The sequence below is a fragment of the Struthio camelus genome, chromosome 3, assembly GCF_040807025.1.
Source record: "Struthio camelus isolate bStrCam1 chromosome 3, bStrCam1.hap1, whole genome shotgun sequence".
Lineage (NCBI taxonomy): Eukaryota > Metazoa > Chordata > Aves > Struthioniformes > Struthionidae > Struthio > Struthio camelus.
Window position 1 is genome coordinate 129,857,854 of NC_090944.1, and position 19,283 is coordinate 129,877,136.

At 41.8% G+C, this 19,283-nt stretch overlaps 1 protein-coding gene across 2 annotated transcripts in view; it reads right to left on the reverse strand.

Annotated features, from left to right (window-relative positions):
* Positions 1–19,283, reverse strand: part of PLCB1 (phospholipase C beta 1) — a 448,697-nt gene that overhangs the window by 73,293 nt on the left and 356,121 nt on the right. For both annotated transcript variants that reach the window (XM_068940306.1, XM_068940307.1), the window contains exons 22-29: positions 18,239–18,343; positions 17,214–17,323; positions 11,890–12,022; positions 10,990–11,043; positions 8,224–8,443; positions 4,201–4,381; positions 1,622–1,698; positions 1,440–1,529 (exon numbers count right to left, since the gene is read on the reverse strand). In XM_068940306.1, coding sequence (XP_068796407.1) covers positions 1,440–1,529; positions 1,622–1,698; positions 4,201–4,381; positions 8,224–8,443; positions 10,990–11,043; positions 11,890–12,022; positions 17,214–17,323; positions 18,239–18,343 — 970 coding nt within the window. The remainder of the gene's footprint in view (positions 1–1,439; positions 1,530–1,621; positions 1,699–4,200; positions 4,382–8,223; positions 8,444–10,989; positions 11,044–11,889; positions 12,023–17,213; positions 17,324–18,238; positions 18,344–19,283) is intronic.

The window sequence follows — 19,283 nt, forward strand, 5'->3', positions numbered from 1 at the left end:
TGGCAAAACTCCCGCTCAGCTCAGGACAGACTCAACTTTAGTCCACAACTTTGCTATTCAAACCACAGAAAGCTGAACTTGGAGGAAGTATTTGAATTTTAAGTGTCTAAATGAGATTGTAATTAGGCAGCTTCTGGAGAAAGGCTGAAGAAGAGATCCCCCAAAGGGATTAAGGCACACAAAATAATAATTCATGGAAACTTGAGTTGACCAGATCCAAGACAGTACTCTAAATCCCAGCTGCCTACGTTAAGAACAGTGAACTGCTATCTATTCGGGCGTTACTAAAATCTGATGTCTTTTTCATAATCAATTATTCTCATTTTGTTATCTTTTCTCTGGGATGCTTAATAAAGTTCTCTAACCTCTATTCTTACATTAGCTGAAGCAGTTCTGTGTGCGTGTGTGTGTGCGCGCGCGTGTATGTGCGCGCACATGTGTGGGCTTCTGAGCGCGTCCTCTTCTTTCAGCACGGCCAAATACACAGATTCTATGTTGAGAAGCTCAAAACTTTGTACATATCTTTCTATTGATTAAAAAAAAACAACACAGCTGTGTCTTTGTTATACGGCAACACTCAGATATTTTGGATTTTTTTATGTCCCTCCTGTATTTTTAACTGGTCTTATATTTTACTAAAACAAAGACTGATAACAAAGACTATCCCAGCAAATAGCGTAAGATTAGAATGTTCCTTTTTCCTTCTGAGCTGTTTGCCACAATAAATGAAGGATAAACAAACCTAGATACCCTTGGGAAGACCTGCACAACTACAATTTGTTTTGTCTTGTGGTGCACAAATGAAATTAATATTTCTGTCTCTGTCCACGGAAACTGCACCCTCCGAGCTCAGTTCTCCTCTCTTTCACTAGAAGTAAGCACATAAAATTGTCACTGGAGGAGAATCAGTAGCACAGCATCTGGGGGGAATTTATCACAAAAGTAGAGCAAACCCTCCAATATGTTGCTGCTATTTAGAGAGCAGCTTTAACAGATTTAAGAAGATAACTCACAAGCAAAAACCTATGTTACGGTGAAATTCAAAGTTGCAGGAACTGAAGTCACTAAGTCTATTTATAGCCAAACTCAGAGCAGTAGTGTTTCGAAGAACAGGGTCTTGGTGAATCATTCTGTCACCCAACCTTTTCTCACTCCCTTATCTTCATGCCACACATACATAAACATGTCCCCATGCCACACAACCGCACCTCTGCAGTAGACCTAGACTCTCAACGCTTCCTGAACAGCAGATTAGATTTGTCTCAAGAAATTAAATCAGTAGCAGCTGAAGTCAGAAGGACTCTACTCCTCTAGTCAGCTCTTGCTGTCTGACTAAAAGCAACCTTGTATTTAGGGTTGCAATCCTTTGATTTTCCAGCTGTGAAAAATCTTGCATTTCTTCATAATATACAAGGATACGGATTCAAGAATACGCTTACTCTTCCATTTGATTTTTATCCTTGGATTTCGCTTCCGTGATCTTTTCCTGCCTCTTCTTGTCCATTTTTTTCTTCAATTCCTTCTTTTCTCTAAAGTATAAGAAAATAAAGGTAAGTTAAAAATGGAACTAAACAAAAAACACAGGGAGTTGTGATCAGTTATAAGGGGAATGGCACCTTACTTTTCACAAGTTTCTTTCAGTTTCTTTAGCTGGCTGTTCTGACACTCCTCCGCTACATCTGTCAACTTCTGAATAAGCTAAAAAAAAACCCAAAAAACAAAAATAGGTATTTTCAGCTGAACAGCATACATAAATCTAAGTTTCCTCAAAAGTCTGTGGCGCACGCGAAAGGGTTATACCATTCGCTGACTAGTTACCTATGATTAAAAGCTAACAAATGTTCTTATCAGTGAAAATGCATTCTTAACTTAAGCAGTCCAGACGTACAAGACCAGACTTGCACAGAAACTAACTACTAGCTCTCTGTACTTCTGCTTCTGGGTAGTCTCAGAATAATAAATGCAAAATTAGAAGATATTTATTAGATTTTACTATTGGTATGAATTAAAATACCTATGATAATTCATAAATGACTACAAACTGAATTTGTACAATACAAATTACAACCTGAACTTCTGTGTCACTAAATACTTCGAGGTTCTCTCTGAGTACTGAAAAAATTCATCTTGCATAGAAAACTATTACATGGATCTGCTTGGATTTCACTGTGGCCAGGTGGATATCGAAAATTCACACATGACAGCTAAGGAAGAGTAAGCTGCATTTTGAACACTGAACACTGGATTCAGAAAATCTGGGTTCTAGGTTTGAAATCTGCTGTGCTGCATTAGGTTCAATCTCATTTCTGCTGACATCGGTAAAAAAAAAAAAAAAAATCTAGTTGACTGAACTGGGAACAAGACAAGATTCCTAACTTCTCTGTGCCTCAGTGTCCCTTAGAGTGAAAATAAGCACGCATGCGGTGATGACGCTCTGGGGACAGTACTGTCTTTACACGGGCAGGGCTTATGTTTAAGTTCAAAGACTTAAAGCAGAAAATTGACCAATTTGACCCGGTGACCTCTGTAGTTTAGGTCTGACTCTGTAAAATGACCCTCTCTCAACTACGAACCAGAGAATACATAAAAATTGCTCAGTTAGTCTGATCCAGCTTTTCTTTCCTTAGATAAAACAAGAAAGATGCTGAGAATAAGCTCTCCTCTAAAAGTAAGATCTCAGAACGAATCTCTCACCTGTAAGCCAAATTTTAATCGGAACAAACAGCACAGCTCAGAGGGAGAGCTGTCCGCATGTTCTCCGTTAAAGAATGAATTTATCATAACTCTACCTAACGGAACGACGCAGAAAATGCGACTTGCCTTCGGGAACTGCCATTCTCCATTCTGAAATCAGAAACGAGTTAACCTGCAACGTGAACCCTCACAAATACGTGAGTCCAAAATGGTCTGTTTTTATAAAAATCAAGACAATTGTTATTGCACCCAACAGGAGTAACCATTCACCAGTGTGAGTAAAGGCTCAATTTTTGGTCCTAACTAAACCGTAAATATTCAGGCCCTTTCCTGTTACTCTGTGCCTTCAGTTCCCAAATACGGTGCAGCTGGATGCCGCCCTCGACAACCAGTGACAGGGCAGACGGCTGTCTATCGCCTCCACCTCCTCTAACCCTCCCACTAATTTAAACTTTCTGCCAACGCATATATGAACGGGGGACAGACGGTGCCCGGTTTCACAACACGGCGCAGCAGCGCGGGGCAGCTGACGCCTGGAGGCTCTCCCCTGCGGCACGGGGAGCTGCACCGCTCGCGTGCTCCGGCGCTGCGCCTGCTCCGTGACACGGAAGTGATTCACGTACCACTAGAGACACATAGGGGCAGCGCGCTCTGACCCACGGCAACGCATTCGCGAAAGGGCGCTGCTAAGCGCTTCCCACACGTTTGAGCCCCTCTGGCCTGCTTTTTGGGTGGCAGGACACCCGGGAGAAATCGCTTCACGCAACGGTACAGAAGCGGAACTTCACGTAACAGAAAGCTACCGTGAGATACGACTTTCTGGAGTTTGAGAAACAGTTTGCACTCCCGCAGCGCCCTTTAAAAATGTTCTTGTAAGCCTCTGAACGTTCGTCAGCATCAGCTGCCATCTGCTGAAGCGCCTCTCCGTTAGCTCAGAGGGCCCCTGATCCTAACATAGCTTCAGCCAAACTCCAGCTGTAAAAACACAAGCTGGCTGGGGCCGATACATGCAAAACCTCTCCTCACCATATACAGATGATGCTCTGCCTCCCTTTAAAGCACTCAGCCTGCAATAAGAGCACTTTCAGGCACAACTCTGTGCCCCGGGGAACGTTTGCAGCTATTTCAATTGGTTTTGTTCTCATGGTGTTTCAATTTGTTTTCCAGCTAATCCTGCCTCCTCGAGCGTTGTACGTTTAAAAAAGTGACAGAACACAATGAAAACACCATCCAAACCCAGCAATAAACGGGAACTCACAAAACTAGAGGACTTAGTAAAAACGGTGGTTTTGCCTTTATGCCTTCTAGCCAAAGCCCCTGAAGTGCGTTAGAAGTGGTAGTGACCAAGGGACGCAGGACACCCTCGAAGTGGCCGTGGGCCACAGGGAACTCAGGCCCTCGACGGGTCTCCGAGCAAGAGGAAACACCACTTAACTACAACCTCACACCGCTTCCGCTACTGACTGAGAGATCGCTAAAGAAAAGCAGACGCCACAACAAACGTACCAGCTTAATGTGCTCTCGTTTCTGGTACTTTTCACTGTAATACTGCTCCTGCCGGAGATTCAGCAGCTGCTGTTGTTGCTTCTCCTTCAGCTCGACTAACTTCTGGGTCATTTCCGAGTCAAGCGCAGCTAACTCCTGCTCAATAGTTGAAGAACTGTGGTCGGGGCTCCCCGCTTCAGACCTGCGACGACACACATAAACACACGCCAGCTCTAAGTCACTCGGTATGTATGCTCTGCCCAATGCTTAATCTCTGCTTTAAAAGCAGCTGGTTTACATATAGCCCATCAAGAAGTTTCGCACCACCACATACAGGGCGAGAAGACGATTTCGGCTGTAGTTAGTCCATTATGCCACTAATTTAATCTTCTATGGAAAGAAGTGTTGAACGTCCATTAAAGAAACGCGTATTGCTTTTAAATCTCATTTCACAAACCTGCCATGAGGAGGGTGAACCTGACTCAATATATACGAGCCATAACTGCAAGCGCCAAGACTGCCCATGACGAGATGCCCATGGCACTTCTTCATCCACTCCCAGACTTCAGAGTAACCCGCGTTGCAAAGCGGCATCGGCCTCAACGAAGATCATGCGAGCTGAGTATTTTTGAAAAACCACATCATCCTTATGTAGGCCCATCAATAAATTTAACAGCCTAACTTTGCATCCATATTCACCAACCGCTTTACAAGCGCCTGCTTAAAAACGCGTATTTTTCTCCCCTCTTCAGGAAACGCCATACGCAGCACGCACAGACGACTGCTGCCCTCAGGAGGAAAGCTGACACACCAGCGGGGAGTGAACCTCCGACAGGCAGCACGCAGGAGCAAAGGAAAAATATAAGGAGGCAGCTAAAGAGCAAACACAAAGAGTTGTTTATTTTTTTCCCCTTAAGACAGAAGAAAGGATACACAGGCACGGTGAAAGGAGACATGACAACACCAAACCGCTCAAGGAAAAAAACAAAAAAAAGATAAACAGCAAAAGCAACATAAATCTCGGGCCATTAATCAGCTAAACCCAAGGAAAACATACAAAATACGATTATGCTGTATCCTTGCTCTACTGCTGTGATTACCGCTCTACTCAGGTGTTAAATCAGTTGCCTAGGAAACCTCGGGAAACGTGCCCGAGATGGACAAAACAGCAAGGCCCTGAACAGAGAGGGCAACAAATGAGTGTGCTGTTGAGAAACCGAAGGAGATCACAAGGCAGAGCGCTCGCCGCCCGTGTCTGTTCTCCCTCGGGTTCACCTTCCCAGCTGCTGTGCGTTACTGCACCTTCAGCCAAAATAACGTGAAGCTGCTTTCATCAGTATCTGAGGATACGGCCCAAGGCATCCTAAACGTATTTGCGGTATTTGTGTTGTTTTTAAATATTCTGCTAAGAGGTTAAGTGATGTCTGTGTGACAGGGGACGTCAGTTTACATACAGAGCCACAAGATAGAGCGCTCACGAATACTGAGGTCAATAATTTATGCCATTCCTCTATATGTTTTGAAGCTGGCATTTCCTTTGTGTTGTTGGGGAAAAGAAATAAGGCCTATCTCTAAACGTCACCTAAAATACTAAGACTGTCTTTTAAGTGGCGTGTTGATTAAATAGAAACTTCAGAACCGCACCAGTAAAATACAAGGATATAAACAAATAGTCCCATCACCCCACAGACATCAACTTCACCAAATCTTGGCTGAATTTTAGAAATGGGCACAAAGCATCCATTGCTTCTGGTCACCGACAACATGACAATCTGATACAGGGACTCCTGATAAAGTAGCGATTTGAACTCTGTAGTTACAGGCAAATAGCTTCAGTAATAGTTTAAAATGATGAAAACCGTCCTTTTGCTGGGAAGCAGTACTCGATCAAAAGTTTTCTGCTTGAGATAATATGTAGTACTTGCAAGTTTGAAAAGCCCTCAATACATATTCCTGTCTTTTTGAAATTCAACATCAGATTTGTTAACCTTCAGATTTCTTAGCATCTGCACATAAAGAAAATCACTTCTCTGAAATTACTGTGACAACTCAGTGTAACGAAGGGGAGTGGAGTCTTTTATTGCCTGACTGTCATGAATGAACTGTGGTCAGACCATAATGAAATAAAAACCCAAATCCTTTTTACTCAAAGATAAATGAATCATTTTCTTTATTCAGTTTGTTTTTCTGCTTAAATTTGAACAGGATATGCTAGAGAAAAGAAAGAAACATGAAATTGTTTTGTCTGGCACTGTCTGTCCCACACCTCCATCTTGGAAAATACGGCAGATAAAAAGTCACAATGGATGTAGCTGACAACCAGTCATTAAGGGAGTTCAGAAAACTCAAGTGTAGTATCCAGAAACCTGAAAACTGGCTACAGTTAAGGGCCAGCTGAACACTAATGTATCACGACTGTTAAGTTCCTATTAAGTCAAATGACATTCTGTCATAAGGCAAGCATAAATGAATAAGCTCCTTTCTAGGGACGACTTACGGCCTGAATCCCAGTTACTTATAATCAGAGGTATGATCAACAAGTTTAGCAGCCAGAGAATGCCTGTAGCTTTTCTCTCTGATGGTTTCCTACCAAAAAGTATTGAGAAATTTTCTTACTGCTTTTTAAATGTTTTCTTCTTTAAGAACTGCAGCTGATCAATTTTATGCAAAAAATTAAAGGGTTTCTGTGATTACCTAATTACTCCAAGCAATAAATTATGTTAAAATGAGAATGCTGCACTGAAGGGACAAAGAACCACCTAGGGGATACCCTTGCCTGTTTAAACACTCACTTGTAACAATATTAGACGCTGACTGTTCTTACGCATGCATAAGTTTTGCCTGGAGTTAGGAATGATCCTTAGTCAAGTTTTGCCTGGAGTTAGGAATGATCCTGAGTCACGCAGAGTCCCCTACTATAGGAACAAGATGATAATTGTGGAAAGATTAATGAGTCACAATAGTCTTTGCATTTTTAACTGATAAACGCAACGTTCCTTTATTACTATCTAAACAGCTAAAGTAAAAATGACATGAGCAGACAAAGAGATAGGGCAATGCACGACTGAGGAAGAGACATGGCACAGAAGGGGTGCGTACTCAGAAGCAAAGTCAAGCAATCATTAAGGAGTCCTCAGGTGGTCTACACATCATCATTTAAACTGCAGTCAGATCCTGATAACTCTATCAGGTGTTTCTTTCACGTAAATATATCCGATGCTTTGTACTCCAGCACCAATTTTTTTCCAGGGTTCTAATTTGGTGACAATGCTTTCCGTCAACAAATTCAGAATATCCATTCTGCCCACAAATAACATAACAGAGGACTAAATTGTGTTTGTTTTGATACTCAGGTGTTGCTCCACCTCCAGAAAGCATACCGTGGTGGTCCTCAGCATGGGCAAGAGGATTGTGTGTTGCTACTTGAAAAACCCTCTCCTTGCTTGACAAAGGCGCTACATTATAAAGTTACATTATCAAGTGTGGGGCAGAAGTCCCCATGGAACTGATACTTCTTCTCCTAAAGGAGGTCAGCATGGGAGATGATGGCGTGCTCTGATAACACATGCCACAGCTGAGCTGTGTAGGAAGGTAAAACACATTGTCCAGATGGGCTGGAGATCTTTCACGCTGCAGTCAGGTTTCTGAACTCTCTCAGTATGCAGGAGATGCCGCATCACATAGTTTATGATTAAGCTCACCACCAAACCGCTGGCTGCTGTTGCCAGTACAGCTGAGTTACCTACCACTACCAGAGGTGAAAGCGTCTCCAGGCACAAATGCTGTGCGCCCTAATTTACAGGGAAGGAGGCAGGAAGTCATGAAAACCTTACCTGGCTTCTAGTGGAGAAGCAGCATATCATGAGGAAAGTTTTGTCTGAGGATTCACACTGGTTTCCCTATATCAAAATGTTTGACTTTATCTAGGAATACGTTTGATTTTTATTCGTACCCTAATGTCACCTCCATAGTACTTGTTTACCATAAAATAAGACTGAGTAAAGATCTTTAATATTAAAGCCAAGAAAGCTACATTCAACATACCTTTTCTTACTGTCTCTTTTTGCCGTTTTTTCTAAAACTGCTCTTCGTCGCAGGTAGTCATTTTGGATTTCATTATACTTTGCAGTGTGCTCTTTGATAAGATCAGTGGTTTTCTTGTGATGCCTCTTTACAAGGTCCTTCATTTCCTTGTAGTGCTTCTTCTGAAGCTTAACAAATGACTTCTGTTGTTTTAGCTCCTCAATAGTCTGTGCTTCCACTTCTGCAATGGTAATAACAAAAGCCCCTTCCACTTTCTCTGACCGCAACCATACATTATCAGAAGACAGAAACTGTCATCAGCGAGGAATGAAACAAAGTATGCTTGTTTACCATGTTAAGTGAAATGCACTAGCTCAAACTAACTAAGTGAACTTACCTGGAAATAAACTAACAAGATTGAAAATACTGTGGCAAATTGAGCTGATTTAAGAGTAGGAAGTGAAATGAAAATTTAGAACAGAAAGATGTCCAACAAAATCAAAACACGTACTGTCTTTCCTCAACTTCTTTCAGATGCAAAAGGTTCCTGCTAGCCCAACATATATAAACATGATGTTACATAGATATGATCACAGTTCTTTTCTGTATTCACTGAACCAACACTTCAAGTCTCCTTTCTCTCTAGATGATTTTTTTTCCAGGGTATGTTACCAACTGAGGGGGAACAAGCAGCCATCTGTCTTTGCTGTTTCGGGTTGTCTGTTGCATTATCTACAGTTGCCAAGGCAGGGAGTATGGATGGCTGAAATGCAAACCGTAGGGGCTACGTAACATGCTGATGTCTGAAACCCCTTCAAATAGCACTTCAGCTGCCTGCACTCCATCCCTCATCCTGGGCGCTGGCTGGTGGCAGTGGTCCTGATACGATGCCCAGTGCAGCTCCTTCCTCCTTCCCTCCCAGCTCCTGCACCTCCCCATGGGCAACCAGGAATTCCTTCAGACTGTGTTCTGCAAGGCCTCTTTTCTGAAGCCCAAAGATGAGGCGATGCAGACAATCGGCGGTGAGCGAGGACAGTATCACATATCTCGTCCTGTTGAAAAAGCTCAACTCACACCCAGGACACTGGATCAAGGCACCCTGGGAAGGACTTATTCTCTCTCTTCCTGGAGACCTCGGATCAGGTGAGATACGTGGCCAGCTGTTTACCAGTCCAGCAAAGGATGGCAGGGCCGTTCTAGTAGCTAAGTGCTGAGAACGGCACTCCAGCGCTCTCACTCAGAATAGCAGCTATCTAGGACGTTCTACCCCGAAAACACTGACCACAGCAGGAGCTCTGTGTCTGCTAGTCTGATCTGCAAGAGATCAGACCGCATAAGCGGTGCTCACGGCCATGGCAGAGATGCACTTCAGGAGGCTCATAGCTTCTTAGCCACTGCCAGCAATAGCAACGGCAGCATCATATTACAGTGAAAGATACCAAGCCCACTGCCCGGATCATGATGTCAGAAGACATAGTCATAGCCAAGTGTCTTAGACGTAGTTCCATCCTCTCACTAGCCCTACCATATCAGAGCTAAAGCTAAACGGATTGGCAGCGGATGAGATGAGGGGGCCTGGACGTCCATCAGGAAGGCAACTAGCTGGCAGAGTAACAAAAGATAGCCAATGTGACCCGAGAAGAACATTTTCAGACAAGCTTTGCTTTGCAGTAGCGCATTTAGTAATGTGCCCTGCTGGTAAACCAAACAGCAATTGCTGCCTGTACAGGGGGAAGAGATGAGAAGGGAGCACCTATTGAGAACTATCAGAGAACGAGAAAGAATTGGATAAGAGATGTATGCAGCCCAAACAGTTGACTGCTCTGATACAGATGTGCCCGTGGTAAATTACTTTACATGAGAGAATCCATACTCCCTGAGTGGCCCGTAGCACTGAAGTGCTTTCTAGCATAACATGAGACCAGAAAGCAGTTTTTCCAAGGATGTCTTTGACTGGTGAGCACTTAAAAAAAAAAAAAAACAAAACAGCAGTGGAAAGGATCCTCGGCTTGTGTGATCTGGGGAGGCAGGTCTAGGAAAGGCAAACTGAAGACCTGTTCCCACACCTCTCTGCAGAATGAGCGCATGAAATCAGCAGGTACTTCCACACACAGGGCCAGTCTCTTCCTGCTGTTGATGGGGGAGACTGCAAGGTAAACAGCACACTGACTTGCATGTGTTCTATGTTTTCCACACCTAAATCTAGGCCTTCACAAGATTTGGACATGGAGTGAGGTCTAAGGTAAGGAAATGACTAGAAAATAAACTGAATTATGAGATTTGCAACCTAAAATCTGTCTCTAAGTTTGTGGATACGACTCCCAGTTGAACAATAGGGCGCTACCTGACTGACAGACAGTTTACTTAGTGTAACAGAGCAGTTCCAGTTTTGCCGGAGTGATGAGAGGGCTGCAAGGCTAATGGAGACAAAATGCTTTCACTACTGTTCACAATATTTGGAGCAGGCTTAGCTTCCATTTTGATAATAATGCTATTTTTTTGTCTGCATGAGATGGTAAGACAGTGCTGTGCCTGTAAGATTGTAAAAATAGGACATTTAAAAAAAAAATTCCCTGTAGGGACCCAATACTAATCTCATGAAATGGGTGCTCAAATGTGTCACGCTTCAAAGCTGAGGAAGAAGAGCTGGTACATGCACTTTCTATGACTTACTGAAGTCATAATCACACAAAGAAATGTCTAAGCCAGATGGGCCATTTCACAAAAATGTGTGTTCCTCTTGACAAAAAAGCTTATCGTTCATGTAGCAAACTGTGTATTTATTACCTGTGAGGACACTCTGAATAAGATCTTCTGTCTTTGCAGGTGCTTTCACCGAACCTAGAGGTAAAAGAGATGACTGACTGATTCTTTTAAAACAACAGACATTATTGTGCTGTTTGATTGTATGCTAAAATATGGCAGGTGACACAGAAGATATGCTAACATAAGTATTCATTAATCATTTGAGAAAACACATCTCTTGAACAGAAAAGTAGCAACATGGAAAGCAACGCTAGTCCTGTGAACCAACACCAAAAAGTAACCTTCCAAAAACCCACCGGAGCTTCCTTGTTTTACTTATGAGAAGGAACTCACTGATACCACTCATCTGAGTCATTTAAGTGGTATTAGGCTGACGGTTAGTACAACTGCTTATATTACGGTGATAGTGCAAAATTTCTGAACATGAGATGAATCCAGCTCCTTGGAAGTCAGTTAGATCAAGCCTATGAAGACTGCAGTCATAAAATTATAAACACTGTGCTTTAGCAAGCATTTATTATAGAGGAAACATTAACACAGAATATATAAATATCTAAGAGTGTATGTTGTATATGGAATAAGATCTAACTACATGCACAAATTAGGCATATTTGTAAAAGTAATTTAAAGCGATTCCTGCACTTAAAACAACAACAAAAAAAAACAATGGCAAACTTTCTTGCCATAATGAACTTCAATTTCAGCCCAAAGGCAACTCTCTTAAGTAGAAGATACTTGTATATTTGAAAAAGACTGGCCATAAGAGCATAATAAAGTAGGGGGGAAGGCCATAAGAGCATAATAAAGTAGGGGGGAAATGCCCACCTGTTTTATTAAAAAAAAAAAAAAAAAAAAAAGAAACCTTTATTCTTTAAAGCACATGAAAAATCTTTAGCCAGATTTATTTTACAGAGATTTTACCTGGTGCTGGTTGGCTATGGACAACCTGAGTTGCTGGTTTCGGTGTAAGAGAGGCAGTGCAATTTACTCCATTTTCTGCTGGTGTTGGCCTAGGTTCATTGTTGGCCTCTGATGGTGCCTCTCCATGGTCAATCTGAAAATACATAATGATTTACATTACTCTTAAGTAACAGATTCAAAATCATTTGTTTTCAGATCTAGTTTACTCCCTTTTTACATTGTAAAATTCTGTAAAGGCCATAAAAAAAAAAAAACTTTAAAAAAAAGGAAAAAAAAGTAGCTTTAAGGGGCCTGGTAATCCAGGTGGTTCATTTTTGCAGGGTAAATTTCAAGAAGAAATAGAGCAAGTATTATTCTGAAGAAGTATTTTTATTCTAAGTAGATATAACTCAACAGGGACATTTTTCAGTACAGTATATATTAGCTGCCGCAGATGTGAAATCTGTATTTTACTGAAGTATGAAAGCATTGTTCTTTGCTATAAAACCTTTCTAGAAATAATGTAGAAGCTGGCACAAAATTATTGCTCAAATCCCTGCTGTGAACAAAAACGTGTATACAAAATTACTTTTAAACTCACAGATACACACAGCACTATCGTTATTCACCATTTCTCACAGCACAGAGACATACTTCTGATTCCCAAGATGTTACATTCTTGTAATCACGCTCCAAGGATAATATGTAAACAGTACCTCCATCCTGCTGCATAAAAAACATCTGTGGTATCCAAATATTTAAGCATTTTCCACAAGCTTTTCTTTCTCTCCAGTTTCCTGAAGGCTCAGGTTTACAGCGTACATTGCACTATGCACTGAACATCGTGCAATCGTCCTCGCGGCCATCAGTTTGTAAACGACAAGCGAGCAGCCAGTGCTCAGCAAGCAAAGCCATTCAAAGCAATTTTGATTTTGAAACGGCCACCCCCGGCTTCTCCGTGTCCCTACGAAGGGCCAGTTGCCATGGTGTCCGAGGGGAGTCCTGGATTTGTTCCTTCAGCTGCTTCCATTTCATTCTTCGATGGTAATCAAATTACATGCAGAAGCAGGATACTGCACGTTTTTTTTTCCCCCTTGATTACCCCACCCTTGCAAAATAGCAGCCTGCCACTGCATCAACAGAGGCAAAATATAGTCTGAAAACGCTGCAGTCAGAAGCATTATGCCATTGAAAACCACGCTAACCACTTCATTTATCTCAAGCAGGAATAACTGCAGTAAAATAAAAGCAAAAGATGACCTGACCAATATTTATGATAGTAGAACGATGTGATTGGCAAGAGCTGTGGCCATATAAATATATACTCCTCACCGTAGGCAGTTCATTAATTTAACAAAAAGAACATTTCCCATCTGGATCATCAACATTTAACACAAATAAAGCTAGAATTTCTAACTTCTGGCAAGTTTGTACCCTAAAAGCTACTGCATGTGAAAGCGGGTTTCATCTTTTTTGTGGCTAGGTTTGTAAGGTGTGAAATGCTACATCATGGCTTGTTGAGAAACTACTAATACAGCCTGCCAGTTTTGGACAGAAAACATCTGCTTTCAGAAACTAAAGTAGAAATACGAGACAGGATCAGGAAGTGAATAAAGAGTAATTTTCAGTGCATCAAGCAATCTAATCTCATTATAAAGCACTTTCTGTTCTCATAATTCATCACCCAGAATGCTAAAGTAAACATGATTTTCCCTTAATAGAGAATATTCTAGGCTCCTTTTTTAAATACACGCTATAATCTAACCTTATCTTTTATAGTTTTAATATTCATGGAAAATGGTTTCTACTCTATATATCGCCATGTCTTTTTTAACATGATATGTTTAAGTAGAGAGACCGAGACCACATGGGTACATACTTACACAGTTTGCATTTTTATTTTTACAGCAAAAAGGCGCTGAAACGTATTTGGGTTGGGAGATCCTCCTCTGGCACTGAGTGTATCTGTGCTGCAGTGGCAGACTGCAGAGCTGTGCCTGCAGTTTTCACTGCTTCTGCAGCAGCCTGCGTATGTCTGGAGACGCAGCTTTCTCCAGGGGCACTGGGAGAACGTGTGCATCCCACAGGGGAGGTCCGCAAAGGACAAAGAACTACAGCAGCACTTACGTGATTTTGAAAGGACAAAGAACTACAGCAGCACTTACGTGATTTTGAAAGGACAAAGAACTACAGCAGCACTTACGTGATTTTGAAAGGACAAAGAACTACAGCAGCACTTACGTGATTTTGTCTCTACCTTCCTTGGCAAAGGATAAGTCAAAACAAGGTCTCCCTACAAGAACTGTCAGATGGTCTTAACTTCTTGTTACTGCAACTTGGTCTGATCATAGTAATTTGGGAAATTATGCCTAAATCTTCATTTTAAATAATGGTTTCCATTTCAACACTGTTCTATGGGTAGAAATAAGAGGTCAGATGTTCTGCTGCTTTCATCTTCAGACACATTAGTGAGGCACCTAGACCTCCTGACTCCCTGACATGGCTCTGGAGCAGGAATTATGCATGTCCCCAGGGACACTACACACCAGCAGGCGCAGCAGACATGCCTTCTACTCTGGCCAACCTCTTCTAGACCCCTATACGCTTCTACTCCCATGACTGTGGGGATGAAAACGTAGGAGCTACTTACATCACTGCTTCAGGCAGGGATAAATACACACCTAGGAACTCCTCACTGCAAATCTCTGAATGGCTCCTTCGTCCGGTCTGCAAAGGGCACTGCACAGGGCAACTTCACTATCCATACACACACAGAAACTTGGTACACGTTCAGACGAGCGCAGTTAAACGTGCAAACCCCACAGCGCAGGTATTTCAGTGCTTTTGTGCTGTGAAATCCTATCTGCAGAACAGTTCTATCTGCACTCTAAGACCAGGCTGAAGTAAAGCTTTGAAGTACTGATCAGAAACCTAAAGCTAGGACTTCGTGTCATGTTCAAGATGGGAATGCTGCAAAATAATACAGAACAGCTGCTGTAGATTTTATCAGTTCTTCAGTGTTCTTGATTTATGTTACTACATTGCTAATTAACAAACAGTGTAATTCTAAGCCTAAAGAAAGGCTAATTTAGCTGTTCAAAAATAATTCATTATTAAGTAGCTTATCTGGCTACTGTTTTGCAAGAAGTCTGAGGAACGTCTTACAAGAATGCAGCTTAAACTTCAAAACAGCAAAGAGGAAAGCTCTCAGTTCCCCTCTGTTTTGACAGCTGCAAGAACCCAGGTCAGATAAATACATGTGTGCGAGGAGAAGGAGAGGGGCGCATGGCAGGAATCAGCGCTAGGAGATAGCGCAGCGCTGGACACAAACAGTAGTAACGGGTAGATTTGAAATGGTACCTAGAAAAACTCAATCCAGGTGCGCTTATGTGTACATTTCTGGCAAACACACTTGGAATTATTTAACTCCACCGCCATTGAGCATACTTGCAATTATTAACCAAGGTGATTCTCACGTGCCAATGCAAGTGAACAAAACCGATCTCTTACACTTTCGCCAGCCCTGCTGGCTGATGAAAATGTTATTTTAGAGACTGGGCAACTCGAGACTCCCAAGTGCAGCCCAGCTGCCAAATATCTTACCTACAATGTATGTTTGTAAATACAAGGTAAGAATGGTGTACCTAGACTGGGAGAAAAAGTGGCAGTTTTGCACATATCCCCTGCTGCTGCATCTACTTAAATGGTTATATATTTTTAGGAAATGCATGGCCACAATCATTATAGTTTCCTTTTAAAGGTATTTCTCTGCTACTTCAAACCTAGCTCCTTTATTCTACGAGCTTTCAAGCTCCTTGACATACGGTAATGTTACCTAAGCCTTGCATTGCAATGCAACTTCCCCTCTTCCTAGTTGCTTTAAAAGGTATTCCGTGACAGAATTTTTCTTAAACTAACAAATAAGCCTGTACAGACCAGGGAAATCTGTAGTTTTTCAAAAGTAAAAATGACCTCTAGAGGTATTTAAAGCATTATGTTAAAAAAAAAAAAAAACACACTTGCTATTAAAATAGACTCTCATGTGCAGAGCGTCCTAGATAAACGTCTAAGATACTATTGGGCTTTTCACAGTGTCCTCATTCAGCCAAACTTGTGACACTCCACAAAGAGTAGATTGTTGGCCACTGAATTGTAATGACTTTCACTCATCTGGTCTGCTTTGGGAATGTATTCTTGGCTACAAAATCTAGTTCACATGAGGTTTTGCACATCTGAGAATTGAAGAAGACAGACACCATAGCTAAGAGCAGTTCAGCAGTTACAGAGCATTTCTCCACGTTTGCCAGGGATCTGCACAGAGCGCCTTTTGATTCACATGACATGCCCAACATCTGACACAAGCCATTTTTAAAATACAAGGTTGATCTTTTCAAATATTGCTAGAAGATGTCCAAGTGATGTCGACTAAAGCTGAATCTTTCTAATTGCTTTGAATTCCTCCCTACAGATAAAAATACATCATAGAGTATATAGGAGACAAAAGCTAAACTGTCAGTACTTTCAAGAATGCTCAAAATTACATTGCTGTATTTGTATGCACAGTATCTGCAATTATACAGAAAAATGGGGTTTAAAGGCTAGTCCTTAGGTAACCACACATATCCCAAACACACACCAAACCACTGACAATCCGGCTCCCACAGCTTTCAACTAAGCTACAGCAATAGGCCTGAACACTTAAGTCACACTATGGTCTCCTCCTTCATCTCTCTCTCTCTTAGACTCATGAGAGACTGACGTCCAGAGGTCCTTTCCAACCCAAATTATTCTATAATGGTCTTAGGTCTCTTTAGTGCTTCTTTGCTCATGAGAAGGGTGTAGAGACATCAGAATCTGTGAGGTGTGAATGCTTCTGTACAGAATAAGCTCTCCAGAAACAAAGTGCTATAAACAGAGCCTGAAATTCTGGAATATTTGTAATATTTTCAGGAAGAGCTACTGATACAGAGTTGTCATTTTTACAAGGGGAACTCCAGCATCAGACTGATGAATACCAGAAGATGACTTATGATGATCTTCATTTATGAAATAATAAAGCTGTAAATCATTAACGTCTAGCATGGCTTTTCATTCAGCTTTGGTATCTCTTTACCTCTGGATTTGCTCTACTCGTAACATGCTGACTTCAGTAGAAATGCATAGCGAGCACAACGTTACTCAGCAGTAATATACCCAAGCCTAACTCCGGATAGGATTTTTAAAGGTGCTTAAGTAATTACCACATATAGTTCCACATAAGGACTTTCAATATTTGTCCTTCTGGGCAAGGAAGGTGCTTTCAAATACTGTAACATAATTTCCAGAGACTGTGAAACCTCCCTTACCTCTTTCTTTACCTCTTCCTCATCTTCCAGTGTCAGTGCTGCCAGCTGCTTAGCTCTCTGCTCCATCAAGTTTACATATCTAATTGGATTGGATAAGGCCTCGATCACATCTAGAAATGAAGGAAATACTTCAGTTCCAAGCCCCTTATGTTATGGTTCGAGTGTTCCTCAGGCTTTAAGAAAGAGAGATGCTTTTTCTATAGATCTGCTCTTTAGAAGTATTCTTAGGCTCTAGAATTAGCAGTGGAAGGGAGTACAATTATCATGTACAAGCACTCTAAAATGGGACATCAAACTCCAGCAGGGGGAACATGTGCTGGCAGTATTGATTCACCAATAGTGAGCCTGATCACTATTCGTTATTGTTACGGAGAGCTAAGAGAAAAATGAGGCAGATAAAAGACGCTGCTTTGGCTGAGCTCTTTAATACGTCTTTGAGTTTGCGCTTGGGTGACATGGATGTGCATTTTCGCACACATGGTGTTTTATGATGGATTTCCATAGACTTTCAGCAATGGCCAGCTTGGCTCCTGCTCCAAGACATGAGGCACAACAAGGAGCATTAATAAAAATCCTTTTGCTCTACAATTGAAACAGCTATACAGAATACATTTCTTTTAACCGAACATGCACAATACGATCTTTGAACCTATCCTGCTTTATAGCTGATTCCAAAATACAGCACTCTACGTTATGGACTTCCCTCTGCTTAAGGGATAGCTACATACAACTGTGTCACGTAAACAAAGTTTCATTTGTGTTTCAGTGGCAAAAGCCTGGGAGGCTTCCTCCTTTGGAGTCATACAAAGTGTGCTGAAAATTAAAGAGTTTGCTCTGATCCTAAACCACAGGTGGATTGCTACAAATTAAGCTGTTCTGCATGAGTGATGAAACATAATGATCCATCAGATGCAGTGGTTTGCTCAAGCAAATGCTGCCCCATTACAACAGGTCATTGACACCACATCCATTTTGCATTTCAATTAACCTTTATATCTCCCAGCAGGAAAATTTCACAAAATTACCTGCATAAGTATCGGGTACATAGTCCTTGACCTCTATGTACACAAAGAGAGCTGGCAGGGTCAAAGGTTGGTTCCTTTCATTCCTCAAACAGATGTAGTGATAGCCTGTAAAATAAGAGCCATCCAGTTCAGAGCATAAACTGGGTATTTCCAATGTAATTGTGCTATCACTTGTCATTTACAACGTGGCTCCAACTGAGCCAGCAACTCCAGGAACTCCTGGTAGGGAAAGTTTTACCTTAAGGTTTTCAGAGCGAGGCTTACAGACAAGGGACCGTTAGAAAAGCACAGGACACTGCAGTTCAAAAGAGCATTTCTCCTTTATTTTTAAGTCCCTGACTGATGCTAAATTGTCATTTATATTATTTATGATACATTCTATTTTATTCCTTCTGGCTAGATTTTTTTTTAGTTTTGGAGCTCTTACTTTTTCTTCCAGAAGTAACTCCCCTAGTACTCAGGAACCTGAACTGTCAATAAAATTGAGATGCCCTAGTCCATCCACAACACAGTATCTAATTAAACGACAACGGCAATGTGGCACTGTTTGTCTAAAGAGCGTGTCAGAATTAATTCTATCATGTTACCAACCTTAGAAATGTATTATAAAAAAGATAATTTGCTGACAGTTTTGAAAGCTGTCCTACGACAGTAAGGGCACAGCGTTACAACACGGCTTAGCCAAGCTACTGGCCGTCCCCAGTCCCCTTCTCCACCCACTCCTGCTCCTTCTCCTGTGCATTGACGCTTGTCTGGCTCTATAGATAGACAGCTCAGCCAGCTCAACTTCAGAAAAGGCAACTTTTGGAAACTGTGAAGAGTTTTCTATCCGTTTAGCTCCCCAACAGACTGCCAGTTTAAAGACAGTGATGGGAGAGCATGGCTAGGGGTGGGAGAAAGGGACTTTCTTTTCAGCCCCAGCAAACTGCCAAAGCTTAGCAGTGCTGCAAAGCTGCACCCTCTGCCTCATGAATTTGTGCCTCCAGCACCACAGCTGCAGCGGCTCTCCTAAGGCAGGATTATGGAGCTGTACATACAGGCAGCG